The sequence below is a fragment of the Balaenoptera physalus genome (assembly GCF_965194825.1).
Source record: "Balaenoptera physalus genome assembly, chromosome: 19".
Lineage (NCBI taxonomy): Eukaryota > Metazoa > Chordata > Mammalia > Artiodactyla > Balaenopteridae > Balaenoptera > Balaenoptera physalus.
This window is the reverse complement of record NC_138900.1, coordinates 67,646,816-67,662,597: the sequence shown is the minus strand read 5'-3', so window position 1 is coordinate 67,662,597 and position 15,782 is coordinate 67,646,816. Positions and strand designations below refer to the sequence as shown.

Sequence of the window (15,782 nt, the reverse complement as noted above, 5' to 3'; positions counted from 1 at the left end):
CCCAGTGGGGACCCTCTGCTCCAGCAGTAACAGGAAACTCGCCGCTGGGACTCTGCACCCCAGAGAAGGGACCTAGCCCGGGGAGGCCCAGAGCCCGCGACGCCGAGAGCCCGGCCCCGACTCACCAGCTGAGCGCTGAACTCGGGCAGCATCACGCAGGTGGCGCCCACCCAGAGCGGACACAGCAGCTTGTTGACCACGCCGTGGACGTGGTGCAGCGGGAGGACGTGGAGGATCACATCGTCCTTCGTCCAGGCCCACTTGCGGACCAGCCCCGTCACCTGCAGGACAACAGCACAGCCTCAGAGCAGGAGGGCGCACACAGCCGGCCTCCCCAGCCGAGATGAGGGGGAGGAGACGGCCGCTGCCCCGCCCCACCCTTGACGGCATGGCGAGGAGATGGTGACGAAACGACCTGGGGTCTGACCGGGGGGCCGTCTGTTCACCACTTACCCTCCTGCTAGGGAACAGGGCCGCATGCAGTCAGGGGCTTCAGCCAGTTTGAAAGGGCCTTTGATTTGGGGTCAAAGGCCTCTGCAGACTCTGGGCAGCTCTCCCCTCAGGCGGCTCCGACAGGCCCTGGGACTCTGGCCTCACCAGAGTCCAGGCTTGAATCCGGCTGTCTGTCTGAGCCACGCCAATTCTGGCACCACCCTCACCCCGGCTTAGCCAAAAAATCCCCAATCACTGCAGAGCCTGTCCTGGTGCGTGCCGTGGTGACGGCCATGTGCAAACACAAGTGAGATGCCCACCCCACAGAGATACGGGTCCAGAGATGGCCTCTCCAGACAACAAGCACGTCTCCTCCTCGGAGACAGACACAACGTATAATCACGCCTTGCCTGCAGCCGGCCCGACTCAGTTCATGCTGAATTATGGACTGAATTAGCCTGAGTCGATGGCGTTGACCTCTGACCTCCCTCTTTGTGGGTCTGAACTTCTCTCTTATTTTCCCACTCCTGCTGTGTAAGAGTCTTCATTGTACGTGCAAATGCTTTTTGGAAGCAAGAAGAGTATAAACTGCAGATAAATACAGCGGCTGGGGAGTTTCACAAAAATGGTAACTGAGGCCACAGAACACAAAGTAACACCTAAGATGTGGCACACATGAGTTCCTGCTTTCTTGTTTCCCAAATAAGCTGCAATTCTAGGTGCGGATGGCACATTCTGGATATTCGCTTTGTGGCTGGTTTCTTTTAAAACCTCAGCGTCACATGCAGTGGCCCGTTCTACGCTCCACACGCCACGGCCCTGGAGGAGCCCGAGGGGGCCTGTAAACCCCCCGGCACCTGGGCACTGCACCCCCCTCCACGGCCAGTGGGGCTGCTGGTCACGCGGCCCCGGGGTGGGATGGTGAGAGCTGTGACTGGCCCTACAGAGTGAACAGAAGGCCCCCTGGGAAGGCACTTACACCTGCCGTGACTGCTGCCGGGACTGGCCTGCAGGCACACAGCACACGCCTGCCGACTGGCGGCCCCAGGAGCACTCACCGCGGCCCTGATGTTCCGACGAGTGCTCAGGACGCCCTTGGGTCTCCCCGTGGTCCCGCTGGTGTAGATGATCATGGCGCCCCGGTCTCTCCAGTCCCACTCTGGCACCCGGCCTTCCCCGGGGTCCTCGGCTGCCCCGTGGTAGACTGCGGGCGGGAGAGGCAGGAGCGGGACCCCCAGCTTCTGGACCACCGGGCTCAGGAGCTCCACGTGCTCCGGGCCGGCGAGGACCACGGAGCTGCGCGAGTCCTGGATGAAATACTCCAGCTGGGCCCGGGGGTGCTTCCTGCAGAGGGGGACGGCGATGCCGCCGCTCATCCACGTGGCCCACTGCGCCACCACGAAGGAGACGTCGTTGCCGCACAGGAGGGAGACCCTCTCCTCCCGGAGGTCCCCGTCGGCACGCCCACGGAGCCGGCAGATCTCCCGGGATAGGCAGAGGCTGCGTGAGTAGAGGTCCTTGTACGTGTGGCTGCCGTGCTGGTCGACGAGGGCGAGCCTGTCCCCGAAGCCCAGGGCGCGGTGGAAGCCCAGGGCGCTGCTGTCGGAGCGCGCGGCCGGGGCCGTGTGCAGGGCGCCGCGTTGTCTGCATCTCGGGGGGGCTGGCCACCAACACGGCCCGGGCCAGGCCCAGGCCAGGCGCCAGAGGGACATCCCCACGCGGGGCAGCATCGCAGCAGCAGACGCCAGCTGCCGGTACCTGGCAGGAAGAGAGGGCACCGTGGTCACTGCCCTGTCCTGCCGGACCCCCACAGCGGCCAGGAGAGGCGGCCTCACTTCCAGTCGTGGGGGGACATCCCAAGACCAGAAACGCTAACGATCTCACAACACATACCTTTGGAACTTAAAATGACCAAAGTTTCAGCTTTTTATTCAATCTCATTGTTTTAAAGGTTTTAAGAACATGCAAGATTCTAAAACAATGAATTAAACTAGGTGAAGCCAAGGAGAAACAAACAGAACTCAATGCACTTCAGGTAAATTCTGAATAATGGTTTTCAAAAACCTGAACCCGGAGAAATACTAGCCGACAGAAGTAAGTACCGAGGGCCCTTGAACAGCACAGTTTGCACGACGCGGGTCCACTTACACGTGGATTGTTTTCACTAATCTGCACTGCGGCACTTACACGAGTGTGAATACGGAGGGCGGGGACGTGCAGGAAGGGCCGGTTGTGAAGTTACTGGGATTTTCGGCTGTGGGGTCGCCCCTAACGCCCACCCGACCCCTGCCTGGTTCAAGGGTCGACTGTGTTCCCTCCCCGCCAGCAGCGGAGCCCGGAGATTGCAGCGAGCAGAGCACAGACACTGGGCTCGCTTCTGCTCTGGAACACGTGCCAAGCCATGGACTCCTAGGAACTTGTCTAAAATAGAGCAGAGACTCAAATAGGGCAGGTTCAAATGTCTGCAAAGCGTCACTCTGTTTTTTAAGCTAAAACATAACTCTTCCCTCTCTTCCCCACAGCCTAACTACTAAACAATGACCAAAACAGTCCGCCAGAAGGAGAGCTGCCCAGGAAGGCCATGACCCACGACACGCACCTGGAATTCTCCAGCGTGCTCAAGAGGAGGAGGCCTGGGAAAGGGTGGCCGGGCGCACCCTCTCCACGCTGCCGCCCCTCCACTCGAGAGGTCAGGAGCTCTCCTGCCCCCCAGGACCACGGAAGACGGTTCCTTCCCAGCGCCAGGGCGGCCAGCAAGGTCCACGGACCACCACCTGCCCTGGCTCGGCGTCCCCACTGCCGTGCCCTCCCCGCTGTAGCCTCTGCCGCCTCTGCTCCGCCTGGGCGCTCTCAGCCAGAGCAGCGGCCCTGACGGGGAGCTGATGGATGGACCAGCTCTCCCGGTCGCTCCTGAAGGATTTTTAATGAGTATTATTTGATAACACACTTAATATATTATGGTGTGTTTTCACGTTTGACCACCCTGTTCAATAAGCAAGGCAAGCACTGTTAACCCTATCTCACCCACGAGAAAATTCTAAGTCCCCCCGCTCCTAAATCACAGCCAGGAGCCCAGCCGGAGCCTTCCCACCCCCAGCCGTCGTTCCTCACCACAGTCACCACGCCAGAGGCCCACGGCCGCGCTGGCCCACGACAGCACAAGGAAATGGCCTGATGCTGGCTCTGCCGTGGCGGGGGGGCGTGTCTCTCCCTGTTACTGGGGAGGGGGCCGGGGGGGTGGGCGGACGTCACAGGGACCCTAGAGGGCACTTCTGAGTGTCAGAGGTTGATGAGGACGCCTCCAAGGGGCTGTCCAGCAACATCATAAAAGGAAACTTGTAACTCTCGTTCCCGTTGCAACGGGCCCAGCCAAGCGGGGCAGGTGGGGGCTGGGGGGCGGGCAGCCCCGCACCTGCGGCCGGGAGGCGGCTTCTCCGGGCTCGGCGCATCCTCTCCCTCACAAGCCTCACTCTTCCCTCTCCTTCGCTAACTCGCTACAGGGGAAAACGAATGTGCTATGTTTGTTACATGTACCAACCAGTTTTGGTCTCTGTTGTTAATTTAAAAAGCAGACTCCACACAACACTTTATAATTACCTCACAAAACAAACAGCCCACAGCAGTAAAGGTCGGGACTGAGCTCTCCCCTGTCCTGAGATCCTCCACGTGCTGGCTGCCCCCGGTGGCAAGGGCTCTGACACAAGGTCACCCAGCCTCCCGACCCAGCAGGCGGAAACCCGGCACGGGGGAGATGCCCGCCTGCCCGGCCCTCCTGCCTGCAGGGGCCTCGGCGGCCCCGTCTCCTCCCCAGCGGCTGCTCTGAGGTCCTGTGGAAACGCTCCCGAAAGCTCCAGGCCTCCACCACCGGCAGGCTCTCCAGGACACGTGGCCCACACCCCTTCCAGATGAAGGAGGCCAGAGTGTCTTGTGACGTCCTGGGCTCTGCCCTCTACGCAAGGTTCAGAGGCGGGCTTGCAGTTGGTTTCACACCTCTGGATTTCTGTTACTATAAAGAAACCTGACAAATTGTAAGAAAACGGCTGGGCTTGACCAGAGAAAATAAGAAATGTGATAAGCATGTGAGATGTGCCAGTTTCAGAAAGAAAATGAGCTAGTGAAAAGCAAACCAGGGCGCTTTAAGCGCTTCCTCTTCTCACTTCTAGCAAATTCATCTCTATTTGCTTTACAGGCAGGAGAAACTAAAACAAAGACAATCTATAAACAGAAAACCTACCGCACAACGTTTCTGGATTACGGCCCGAGGCCTGACTCTTGTTGGTGACCACGCGAGAGGGATGTCCGGGGGTGCCCGCTGAAGTGACGGCATTTTCTGGGGTGTTGAGGAGCACATCACTCAGGCACTGGGGGCCGCGGAGGACAGACGGCCAGCCAGGAGTGGCTGCTGCTCCCACCCCTCTGCCTGGCAGGCCTCACAGGGCTTCACAGGCAACGTCACAGCTGCTGCCAGCGAGACCCACCGGCTCAGCCTTCCTCTGTCCAGACACCCCATGAGGGGCCTAGGAAGGGCAAGCTTTCTGCCTGCTCCCCCTGGGGCCCCAGGGACTGTACCACACTGAGGGGGGCCAGTCAGCGAGAAGCTGGGGTCTGAGAACTTGAAATGGAAAACTGGAAGACAGGCTGACCCCCACTTTCCCTCCCTCCCTGGCCGGGGGCTGGAGGGCTAGCTCACTTCTGACTCCATAGCAGCGAATCCACAGTGGGCTGGGGACGGATGCGGGGGGCAGGCAGGCAGAGCAGCACCTCCAAGGAAAACAGAGAGGTGAAGCCACCTGCCCAAGGCCACAGAGCAACTGGAGAAGCAGCATCGAGACCCAGGCCCGGCTGGCTGCGGCACACCGACCCACTCCGAGACACCACAGGTGGTGAGGAAGGCCCTGGGCAGGGAAGGCCGAGTCCGTGCTGGGAGCTGCCCCAAGAGACACCACACATTAACTGGCCGGCACCCCCAGCTAGTGACGGCTCAGCCATCCAAGAGGACACTCAGCAGTCCCTTCTAGACGCGACATGAAAATAGGAAATGCAAGCCCTCTGTTCCCACGGATTTGTTTTTTAAATGTATCCTAAGGAAATAATCAGCGATGTACATAAAGGTTCACTACGGGGTGTTCACTGCAGGGTTATTTCTGATATTGAAAAACGGGGGCTAAGCCGGGTGGTCCTGAAGGTCTGAGCAGGCCAGGGCACACACACGCGTGTGGGGCTGGGCCACGGCCCGACTGCACAAAAGCCCCTGCAGCGCTGCTCAGGGGAGGGACGTCCCAGCCAGAGACAGGGAGGTGAACCTCCAGGTGGACACAAGGCGGCAGGGCCGCAGGTGGCTTTTGTTTTCTTAGCGCTTCTCAATTTTCTCCAGATTTTCTGCAATAAGCACGTATGACTTTTGTAATCAGATTTTAAAAGTCTAATAAATGACATTTATATCTTCAAATGGAGATATTCCAACCTCAGCATTAACATTTTCTTTGGTACAAAAAAAAGGAAAAAAAAGAGGAAAAAAAAAGAGGAAAATATTAAAATTATTTGTTCTGGATGGTGATCTACAGGGTGTCTGTAATTTTCTATAGCTCTTCAATTTCTCAAAATGACAGAGGCAAATAAAAATGAGATAACAGCCTTCTTCTCTCAATTAAACCTAGTGGTTCACGGAAGGCTCATGGGGACAATGAAGAAGTCCTCACAGAAGCAGCTGGAACGCCCGCTGCGCTGGCACTCAGAGCACCGCAGGGCTGGCGTCTGGCAGCAGTGACCTGGCCCCAGTGTCCCAATGTTGGGAGGTGGCAAGACCGCCTGGCTCTGCGTGGGGACGGGTGTCCTGAGGCAGGGTGGGGCAGGTGGCTGGAGCTCGGGGGACGGGGAGCCTGCCAGGTGACCTGCAGGGAAGGAGGCTCAGGGACACGTAGCTGTGCTCACACGGGGGTGTCTGTGGAACACACTGCTGAGAAGGGGCCCTGCCTGCTCACCACGGAGCCTCACAACCAAAATGACTTTCAATTGGGTAAATACTGCCAGAGTGACCTCCAGAGAAGCTGCACTAATTTTTTCTCCCACCAAACGTGGGAACATGGGGCCACCCCTTCAAAACAGCTTTTATGTGCTCGTGAAACCACTCATCATCAAGCCATTCAATACAGAGCTAAAATCTCCAAGGTCAAGGGGAGCAAGGCCCTGCCTTTAACAAGCAGAAAGAATCAGGTCAGGTCAGATGACTGTGTCCTGAGCAGGTCCAGGAGCAGAAAGACCAGCAGCTACCTCAGGAAAAGAGGCCACGCCTTCCAACCACCGGCCCCCTTGGTCACGGGGCCCCCCACCACTGCCGGTGGCACAGCCTGGAGTGATGTTGCCACCCAATAAATGCAATTTGGCCACGGATTTTTCTCTGTCTCGATTAACCAACGTCACGAGGCCAGCATCACCGTGCAGCAATGTGAAAAAATCCCAGCCAAGAGCACGGAAACCCGAATTCTGGTGAACCAGACGCCTTCTCCCGGGAAGGCCACGCCGCGCTCAGCTCCCTCCAGGAGGCCAGAGCCCAGGCAGAGACCCAGCAGCGGCCACTCGGTGCTCTGACCATCAGGTTCCCGGGTCAGACCATTGAGGTGCACGGCCCTCTCAGGACACACACCCAACACCAGGAAGATGACATCTGTCACGTCCTAACCAGGGTGCTGGTTGAGAGCACAGATTCTAGAGTCAAAACAGACCCAGACTGGAACATTCACTGGTTTTTCCGAGTTTTCCTCAGCCGTCTAAGCCTTCGGTTCCTGTGAGAACCGCCCAGCACACATAGTGGGAAGCAAACGGCCCAGCCGTCCTCAGCACCATGCTCACCACGGAGCCATGTGACAAAAATTACTCGATAAGAATGATACTTGCATTCAAATGAAGGCGGCTGGTTTCGAAATGAATAAAATGGCACCTGATGGATGAGCGCCACCTGCCCCCAACCCTGCCCGCTGTCTGCAGACTTGGTGAAGGTGCGCGGTGGGAGAGGGGACCACACTCTCCCTCTGGTGCCGGACACTTGTTTCAGCATACTGCCTGCGGTTTGGGGGGCTGTTTTCAAAGTTACGTTTTAAACTAACAGACATTCACACTGCATTCAAATCAAAAAACCAAAAGGGAAAAACAAACGCTTAAACCCATATCCATATTAGGACGTAAAATACTATTTTAAAGATGCCATCTGGAGGGATGAAGCTTACAATCTCGGGCTGTGGCTTAATCCACAGATGCCGTCTGCCTTGAAGAGTGGGTCTGGGACATGGGGTGGGGGCACAGTAGGGACTGAGGAAAGCTCGCTAGACTCGCTGGGCTTTCACGTTTCACATCAGAACCTCCGGGGGCCCCCTGAAACCTGCTGGGGATGTCTGTGCTCCTGGGCCCAGCACCGGTGCCCCCTATCCCCAACTGTCCCTGCCTAAGTCTCCAGACAAACATGCCCCTCCTCTGGATGGAAGCCTACAAACTCCCCAAACACGGGATTCCTGTTCCCACCTCTAATTGTCATCCTTCCCCCTTTTGGCAAACTCCTAATCATCCTTCAAAGCCCGGCCGAGTATCACCTCCTCTTTAGTGCACAAATAAAGAAAGTGGGGGGGGGGAGGGGGTGGTGCTTCAAGGAGGATTCCTGCGGCCCAATGAGGCCGGAAATGGATTTGTTTCCGACACGACAGATCAAGTTCCCTCCAACTATGGCTGAACGTGGACTTGACTCACCCCCACACCCCGGGGGCCTGGACGTCGCCGCCAGCGCCGCGGAAGGGCAGGCAGGGTCCCCACGTGACGCAGCCCCTGCGAGGGAGGGGGCGGGGCGGGGCGGGACGCGGGGTTGGGGAGCGGGGGGTGGGGGGTGAGGGGTGAGGGGGCGGGCTCTACCTCCGCAGGCCGGGCTCGCGCTCCTCCTCCTTGCCGGGTCGGAACCGGAACCGGAACCGTGGCTGCGCGCGCACCCCGCGTCCGGCGCCCAAGCGCGTCCCCCGGCGCGGCACCGCGCCGCGGGTTCCGGGCGCGAACGTTCCCCACGACCGGTCGTCGCGGCCCCGGGGCACGGGCGGCTGCGTGTTAACCGCTCCCATCCCGAAGCGGATTGGGAACCGGGCGTCTCAGGTGTTCTAACTCCCTGTTGGGCGGAGCCGGGCACAAGTCCACTCGGCCGAAACGTGAGGTTTCTCTGAAGTAACACATCAACCACGGACACACGGTTCGAGCCAGCGCGTTTCCCGCCCGCCTCCCGGGGCGCCGCGGGCCGGGCCGAACCCGGGCTGGGCCGCCGCCCCCCACCACCGCCCCCCCCCCCCCACCGCCCCGGTGTCGGCCGTGAACCTCCTGGGGGCTGAGGACGCGGAGCCCGAGGGAAGAGGGGCCGGGAATCTCCCAGGAGCAGCAAAACGACTGAGATGGAAAAAAGATGGGAAGATCCCTGGGCCCTCCGTTCGGTCCAGTAAGAAAAGTATAATAGTTTCAGGAAGGGACCGCAGACAAGACAGAGGGAGGGAAATCATCGAAGAAATTCAAGAAAATCAGCAGAACTTCCCTGTTGGAGTGAGTGGCAGGGGCCCACAGCACTTGGCAAACAGCGGGGTTGCTCCCGAGCGTGTGGGTGGGGACGATCCTAGTCGCCCACCTGACCAGACATCCACCCGAACGTGGGCTCTTCTCTGCTATGGTCTGAATGTGTGTCCTCCAAAAATTCGTTGTTGAAGCCCTGACTCCGCCAATGTGATGGTGTTAGAAGGGGGGCCTTCCGGAGGTGATGAGGTAATAAGGGCAGAGATTCCATGAATGGGATTAGTGTTCTTAGAAAAGAGACCCCACAAGGCTCCCCCCCTCCCCAGGTGAGGACACAGCGAGAAGACGCGGTCCATGAACCAGAACGGGGGCCCTCACCAGACACCGACTCTGTTGATCTTGGATTTCCAGCCTCCAGAACTGTGAGAACTCAAGCCCCCCGGTCTGTGGCATCCGTGACAGCAGCCCGGACGGACTTGGGCTCACCCCTGAGGTGCAGCCCGGACGGACTTCGGCTCACCCCTGAGGTCCGTCAGCGCTCCCATCCCATCCATCACTCCTGGGCTCAGTCGTGCAGACTCCCCTCCTTGCTTCCTGCCTTACCTCATATCCAGTCCTGATGGTTTCTCCTTCAGCATCTTTCAGAAACCAGCCACCTCCCACCATCACCACTGCAACCAGGGGGCGGTGGGGAAGGTGCTGGGAAACCCTGCTCTCACACCCTGATTACTAAAATAGCCTCCTCCTGGCTTCCCTGCTTGCACCTCCCTGCCCCATCAGTCTGTCCCCAGCACAGCAGCTGGGTGGCCCAGTGACCACTCTTGTCACATCCTAGCATCCTGGACTCTGGGGTCCCCCACCTGGCAGACGGGAGCAGTCATCCTGAGGAAGATGAAACTGGGGGAATAACTGGTGTGTTTGCTCTATTGAGAGGAGATTTGAACCACTGAGGGAGAGTTTGGGGCTAGAAGAAGGATAAATACCTAGAAAACTGATCAAGAGGAAAATAGGCGAGGGACTTTCCTGGTGGTCCAGTGCGTAAGACTCTGCGCTCCCAAAGCAGGGGGCCCGGGTTCCATCCTTGGTTGGGGAACTAGATCCCACATGCCGCAACTAAGAGTTTGTATGCCGCGACTAAAGATCCCACATGCTGCAACTAAGACCCTGTGCAGCCTAAATAAATACATAAAAATTTTTTTTTAATTAATTAATTTATTTATTTATTTTTGGCTGTGGTGGGTCTTCGTTTCTGTGCGAGGGCTTTCTCTAGTTGCGGCAAGTGGGGGCCCCTCTTGATCGCGGTGCGCGGGCCTCTCACTGTCGCGGCCTCTCTTGTTGCGGAGCACAGGCTCCAGACGCGCAGGCTCAGTAGTTGTGGCTCACGGGCCTAGTTGCTCCGCGGCATGTGGGATCTTCCCGGACCAGGGCTCGAACCCGTGTCCCCTGCATTAGCAGGCAGATTCTCAACCACTGTGCCACCAGGGAAGCCCAATACATAAATATTTTTAAAAAGAGAGAAAAATAGGCGATAATTAAATACTGGGAAAACAGCAGCAAAGTATCGCGTGGTTCTAGGAGGCTTGGCTCAGACAAGCATTTACAGAATTGCAATAATGTAAACACTTATAGTGCAGACATTGACGTTGGTCTAACGAATTTAGGCAGTCTCCCTCTCCCTCCCTCTCTCTCCCTCCCTCTCCCTCCCTCCCTCTCCCCCTCCCTCTCCCCCTCCCTCTCTCCCTCCCTCCCTCTCTCCCCCCCTCCCTCCCACTCCCTCTCTCTCTCCTTCTCTCCCTCTCTCCCTTTCCCCGCTCTCCCTCTCCCCTGCTCTCCCTCTCCCTCGCTCTCCCTCTCCCCCTTTCTCTCTCCCCCTCCCCCACCCCTTCCTCCCTCCCCCTCTCCCTCCCTCTCTCCCCCTCTCTCCCCCCTCTCACTCTCCCCTGCTCTCCCTCTCTTTCCCTCTCTCCCCCTCTCCCCACCCTCTCTCCCTCCCTCTCTCTCCATCTCTCCCTCTCTCCCTCTCTCTCCCTCTCCCCCCCCCTCCCTCTCTCTCCCTCTCTCTCTCCCCCTCTCTCTCCCCCTTTCTCCCTCTCTCCCTCTCTGGGGCAGGGATGGGGGCACAGGACAGGTGTGGGGTGGAGAGAGACACTGAGGCCAGGCCGGGTGTCCATCACAGGAGCAAAGAGCGCCGGGGTGGACACGTGGAGGTAAATATGAAAGGAATTGAAAGCCGTGTCTCTGGTGATTGGGAAGGGAAGGGGGGTTCCTTAAACTGTGTGGCTGGATAACTGTGTGTACCTGTGATAAAGATAAAAGTTAAACTAGACTATAAAGTAAGTTTTAAAGGGGGAGGGGACAGGAAACACCTCGAGGATGTCCACGTGGACGTGGCTGCTCTCCACCTGCAGGCAGCCCCTGCCCATCACTGAGTCTGCAAGGCAGCTCTCTCGCCTCTGGTCCCAGACGCTCCAAGGATTCCCAGGGGTTTGCTTTCCGCCAGGCGCACAATGGGGAAAGGACCTCCGTCAGCAGCCGTGGCAAATCCTTATCATCGCGCCGCCACCTCTGCTGAACAAGCCAGGACCCCACGCCTCCCGCAGCTCACGACAGGCAGCTGGCTGTTTGTGCAGGTGCCGGCGTGTCCCCAGGCGTGTTCCAGGCACCGGAGATGGAAACACAGCCCCTGCCCTCCGGTCACTTATGTGCTCGTGGGGGAGGAGGAAAGGGAATAGTTAGACATATATGCCATTGATGACATTATAGACTGAAGTTTTTGTCCCGCCTCCTCCCCCCCCCCCACCAAATTCACATGTTGAAACCCTGCCCCTTAATGTGATGGTGTTAAGAAGTGGGGTCTTGGGAGACAATCAGGGTTATATGAGGTGATGAGGGTGGAGCCCCCAGGATGGGATTAGTGCCCTTACGAGAGTCACGAGAGAGCCTGCTCCCCTCTCTGCTCTCCGGCCGGTGAGGACACAGCGAGAGGACGGCCGTCTACAGGCCAGGCGGTGGGCTCTCATCAGACACATCCAGCCTCCAGACGTGTGAGAAAGAGGCGTGTGTCCTTCAAGCTGTCCAAGCCGAGACAGACAAGTGGTCTGGAGGAAAATCAAGCCAGGCCAGGTGATGGAGGCCCTCAGGGGGGTGCGCGGAGCCGGTGTCTGAGGCTGGCTGGGCAGCGGGCCGTGTGGCTCTGACCACAGGAAATGAGGAGACTGAGGCTCCGAGTGCCTGTCACTCTGACAAAGTGACAGAGCCAGGGTTTGAACCCGGAGCTCTGCTGCCTGCTCCCCGCCTCGTGCCCCTCACCTTTTCATGGCTCTGAGATTCTTGAGCGAACAAGCAGACATGTGTGTCCTTGTGCTTAAGACCAAAATTCTTCCCCACACAGAGCCAGACAGCTCCTTCCGACGAGCATAAATGGTCTCCACGGCGACACCCTCAGAGGTGTTCCCAGCAGTGCTGCTGTAACCAGGAAACAACCTAAGTGCTGCTCCGCGGGGGCTGAGTTAGGACAGAGGAAATAGCGAGACCACAGGGCCACACGAAGTACAATAGTGAAGCTGTATAGAAACACTAGAATTTCTCATAGCAGTCTACGGTTGAATAAAAATAGCATAAAATAACTTCCTAGATCCTACCATTGAAAAACTGGAACACAAAACCACGTGCACTAGGATTTCCCGCTGTGTACTCAGACGAGCTCTGAAGGATGGGACAGCTTGAAGGCGGGAGGCACCTGTCTTCTGAAGAGACGGGCTCCTGGGATCACCGCCGCTTTGGTCTCCCATGGCCACGTGTGCGGTCAGGAGGGAGCGGCCCTGCGTGTAAAGTGCTGGGGCCACCTGGCACGGCAGGCCCTAGAGCCGGGAGGCCGCAGGAGGTGAGTGCCTCCCTGCTCCTGGGGCATCGGGGGGAGCCCTGCTGTTCTGGACCTCAGCTGCCCTTGGATCTGCCCCTGGGAGGAGAGCCGTCCCCGGGAGGGGGTCTGGGGTGGGGGGCGGCCTCGGCAGGGCTGTGGGACGCTGGGGTCCACGTGCTCCTATGAAATGGGCAATGACAGCTCCCACCGCGGCTCCCAGCTTAATCCCACTGAGAAGGTCAAAGGGCCGGGACACTTAAAGCTGTTCATAAATATCAGCTGCGGGCACTACTGTCATCATCGGCATCTTTATCGCCCGCCCCTCAACAGAGACCCTGAGCAGGTGCTCGGTCAGTGGAAGTGGATGAATGGGACGGCCTCTCCAGAAGGCAGATAAGAGCACGGTGGCCTCCCCACCTGACAACTTGCCCTGAGGCCCCCTGTCCACTCCCAAGCCCCAGCCTTTCCCAGGGGAAACCCTTCCAGCTGGAGCACCCAGGAGCCGCAGGAGACCAGGTAGGAATCTTTCCCTCCACTGATTCTGTTCGCACCTCCAGCTTAATGAGCCCAAACTGCTGGGGGCGTCTGGGTCACACCTCTTCACTTGATTAAAGCAAAACACAGATGCACTTGCAGCAGTGTCCTCACGAGCGGAACTTCTGCGGACTGTGAGCACGGAGCTTCCCGCCTCCCAGGGACGGCTGTCACACGAAGAAGGGGCTCGAGGGCACCGAGTCAGCCCTGGATGCACTTATGGAGGATGTGCCAGTCAGAGCTGGGGTTAGGGTCAGGCAGCACCTGGGTTCCACCCTGCCTTTGGCCACCAGCCTCCAAGACGGAGGTCCAGCCCCACTGGGCCCGCCTCCTGGTGTCCGTGCCCAGGTACAGTCCCATCCCAGCTGAAGAGGGCTGACCTAGGCAGGAATGTGAGTGACTCTGGGCAAGGTCGTGACCAGCACTGAGCTTCCTCCTGCCTCTCAGATCGCTCACCCCGGGGGGAGCCATGCTGTGAGGGCACTCAGGCAGCCCCGGGGAGAGGCCACACGGGAGGAGCTGAGGCCTCCTGCCCACAGCCGGGGGAGGAGCCTCCTTGGAGGCGGGTGGAGCCTTCAGGTGAGGCGGGAGCCCTGCCGACACTGCAGCTGCAGCCTCGCTCGAGTCCGAGCCAGGGCCGCCGGGCCGAGCCACTTCCGGGTTCGGGACCCACAGAAACTGTGAGATAATAAATGTGTTGTTGTAGCTGCTAAGTATGGGGTGATTTGAACATAGCAACAGAGCCAATATCCCGCTTCTGCTAGCTATAGTTGTGTGATAGCAGGCAAATTAATCTCTCTGAGTCTCAGCTTCTCACCCGAGAATAAGAATGCCTACCTCCAATGGATGTTATAAAAATTAAATAAGCTCTTGGCATTGGGCCCGGGATACAGCAAATGCTGAAAAACTAGCTGTCATCATTATTATGAAATATTTACACAAATATATCACAAGATGCGAAGGGCTCAGGAAGACCTCACTTCACACAGGTGGGTTCAAGGAAGGCTTTGTGGGAAAGTAATGTTTGACTTGGTCCTTGAAGGAGAAGCAGGATCTGGACCCGGGGAGATGGCGGGAAGGGCAGGAGGGTCTGCTGTGGGCAGTTCACGCGCAGCGTAAGCTCGGGAAACGGGAGGTGAGACTGTGAAGGCTGGCTGGGGTCAGATTGGGGTGCTGGCGTTAAGGGGTCTGGAATTTACGTGATGGGAAGTGAAGCCACTGGTTGTGAGTCAGCCCTGCGAAGGGGGCGAGAACCCGAGGCGTGGCCCCCCAGCACACAGGAGCCCTTCGGAGGAGGTGCTGAATGGATTAAATTCTCCCTGACCCCCAAAGCGTCCCCTCTTGGATTCTGGCAGGAGCAAATATTAAAGAGGGTGCCTGGGGCTGGAAGGAACGGTTATCAGGCTGCTGCTGCTGCAACTGATCTGTTTTCTCCCAAACCCAGGAATCCAGCTCTGCCTGCTGTTTGACAAACGTTTGCCACTCGACCTTCCTTCTTTCCTCTGAACCCTGATTTTGTTCATGTTCCCAACTTCCCCGCGAGTCATGTGGGGAAGAGAGATGGGTCCCAGACCTCCAGCCCTAGAGGGCAGATCATGATTGGCCTAAACCAGCCACAGGGGTCTCATCCCCTTGCCAGAGATTCAGGCCCAAGGATGTGAGGGCAAGTCTGGGCAGGTTCTCCTCACGAAGGAAACAAGATGCGTTGGAAGAAGCAGCCCCTCTTTTTTCATGGTGGATGCTGTGTCTGTGTGTGATGCCTGGAATCACCACAGCCATCTTGTAACCATGAGGAGTGCCGTCCTGAGAGTGAGCCAGAGGGAAGATAGGCAGACAGAGCCTGAGTCCAGGGTGATATCCAGAGCCACTGCACTTATATATGGAGCTCTCCTGCCTCCAGACTTCTGCTTAGGTGAGCCAAGGATTCTCCTTCCTCTCTCATCATGCTGAGTTTGGGTTTTCACACTGAAGGTACCAGAAGAAGGTGGGAGTGGGAGGAGGGATAGACTCATGACCAAGCAGTCAGCTAATCAGAGTCTTTGTTGAGCACTGGTTAGGGAGGAAAAGGTGAGGAGGGAGAGCTAGGTCACCACACTCGAGGGGCTTCGCCACACAGCTGGGGTTCAAAACTGGCACCTGAGACCACACAAAGCCAGGGCTTGGAGGTGGGGAGGCCCCCTGGCTGGGGCAGGTGGACACTGCATTACACGAGGAGGCAGTGGGATAAGGGGGCGGGCGTGAGTGTTCCCCGGGGGAGCTTGAACTGGGTCCCCCGCACCAGCCCACAGTCTACCCCCCAGGGCCCCAGCCCTTCCGGGGTCTGTGAGGTCAGACCCGCTGCGTAACGACACTGCTGCCATCTGCCTCTGTCACAAGGTGACCTTTGCACTATGGCCTCAGCCCGGACTGTGCTCATGGTCACCGC

General features: G+C 58.2%; 1 protein-coding gene and 1 long non-coding RNA gene across 5 annotated transcripts in view; one reads left to right on the top strand and one right to left on the bottom strand.

Moving 5' to 3' along the window:
* Nucleotides 1–8,543, bottom strand: part of ACSF3 (acyl-CoA synthetase family member 3) — a gene marked incomplete at its 5' end in the record, with an annotated part of 56,696 nt that extends 48,153 nt beyond the window's left edge. For 2 of the 3 annotated variants that reach the window (XM_082437924.1, XM_082437923.1), the window contains 3 exons: nt 126–281; nt 1,491–2,190; nt 8,329–8,528. In XM_082437924.1, the coding sequence (XP_082294050.1) occupies nt 126–281; nt 1,491–2,190; nt 8,329–8,528 (1,056 nt within the window). Of the gene's footprint in view, nt 1–125; nt 282–1,490; nt 2,191–8,328 lie in introns of all 3 variants that reach the window. The other variant, XM_082437922.1, reaches the window with a different exon arrangement.
* A 201-nt stretch (nt 8,544–8,744) lies between these two features.
* On the top strand, nt 8,745–15,503 carry LOC309648831. 2 transcript variants are annotated; one of them, XR_014256831.1, is made up of 4 exons: nt 8,745–9,210; nt 9,288–9,454; nt 12,596–12,844; nt 13,154–15,503. It is a non-coding gene; the product is annotated as an uncharacterized lncRNA (long non-coding RNA). The 2 variants fall into 2 exon arrangements; XR_014256832.1 differs by having other exon boundaries at nt 8,745–9,454.
* The last annotated feature ends 279 nt before the right edge of the window (nt 15,504–15,782 follow it).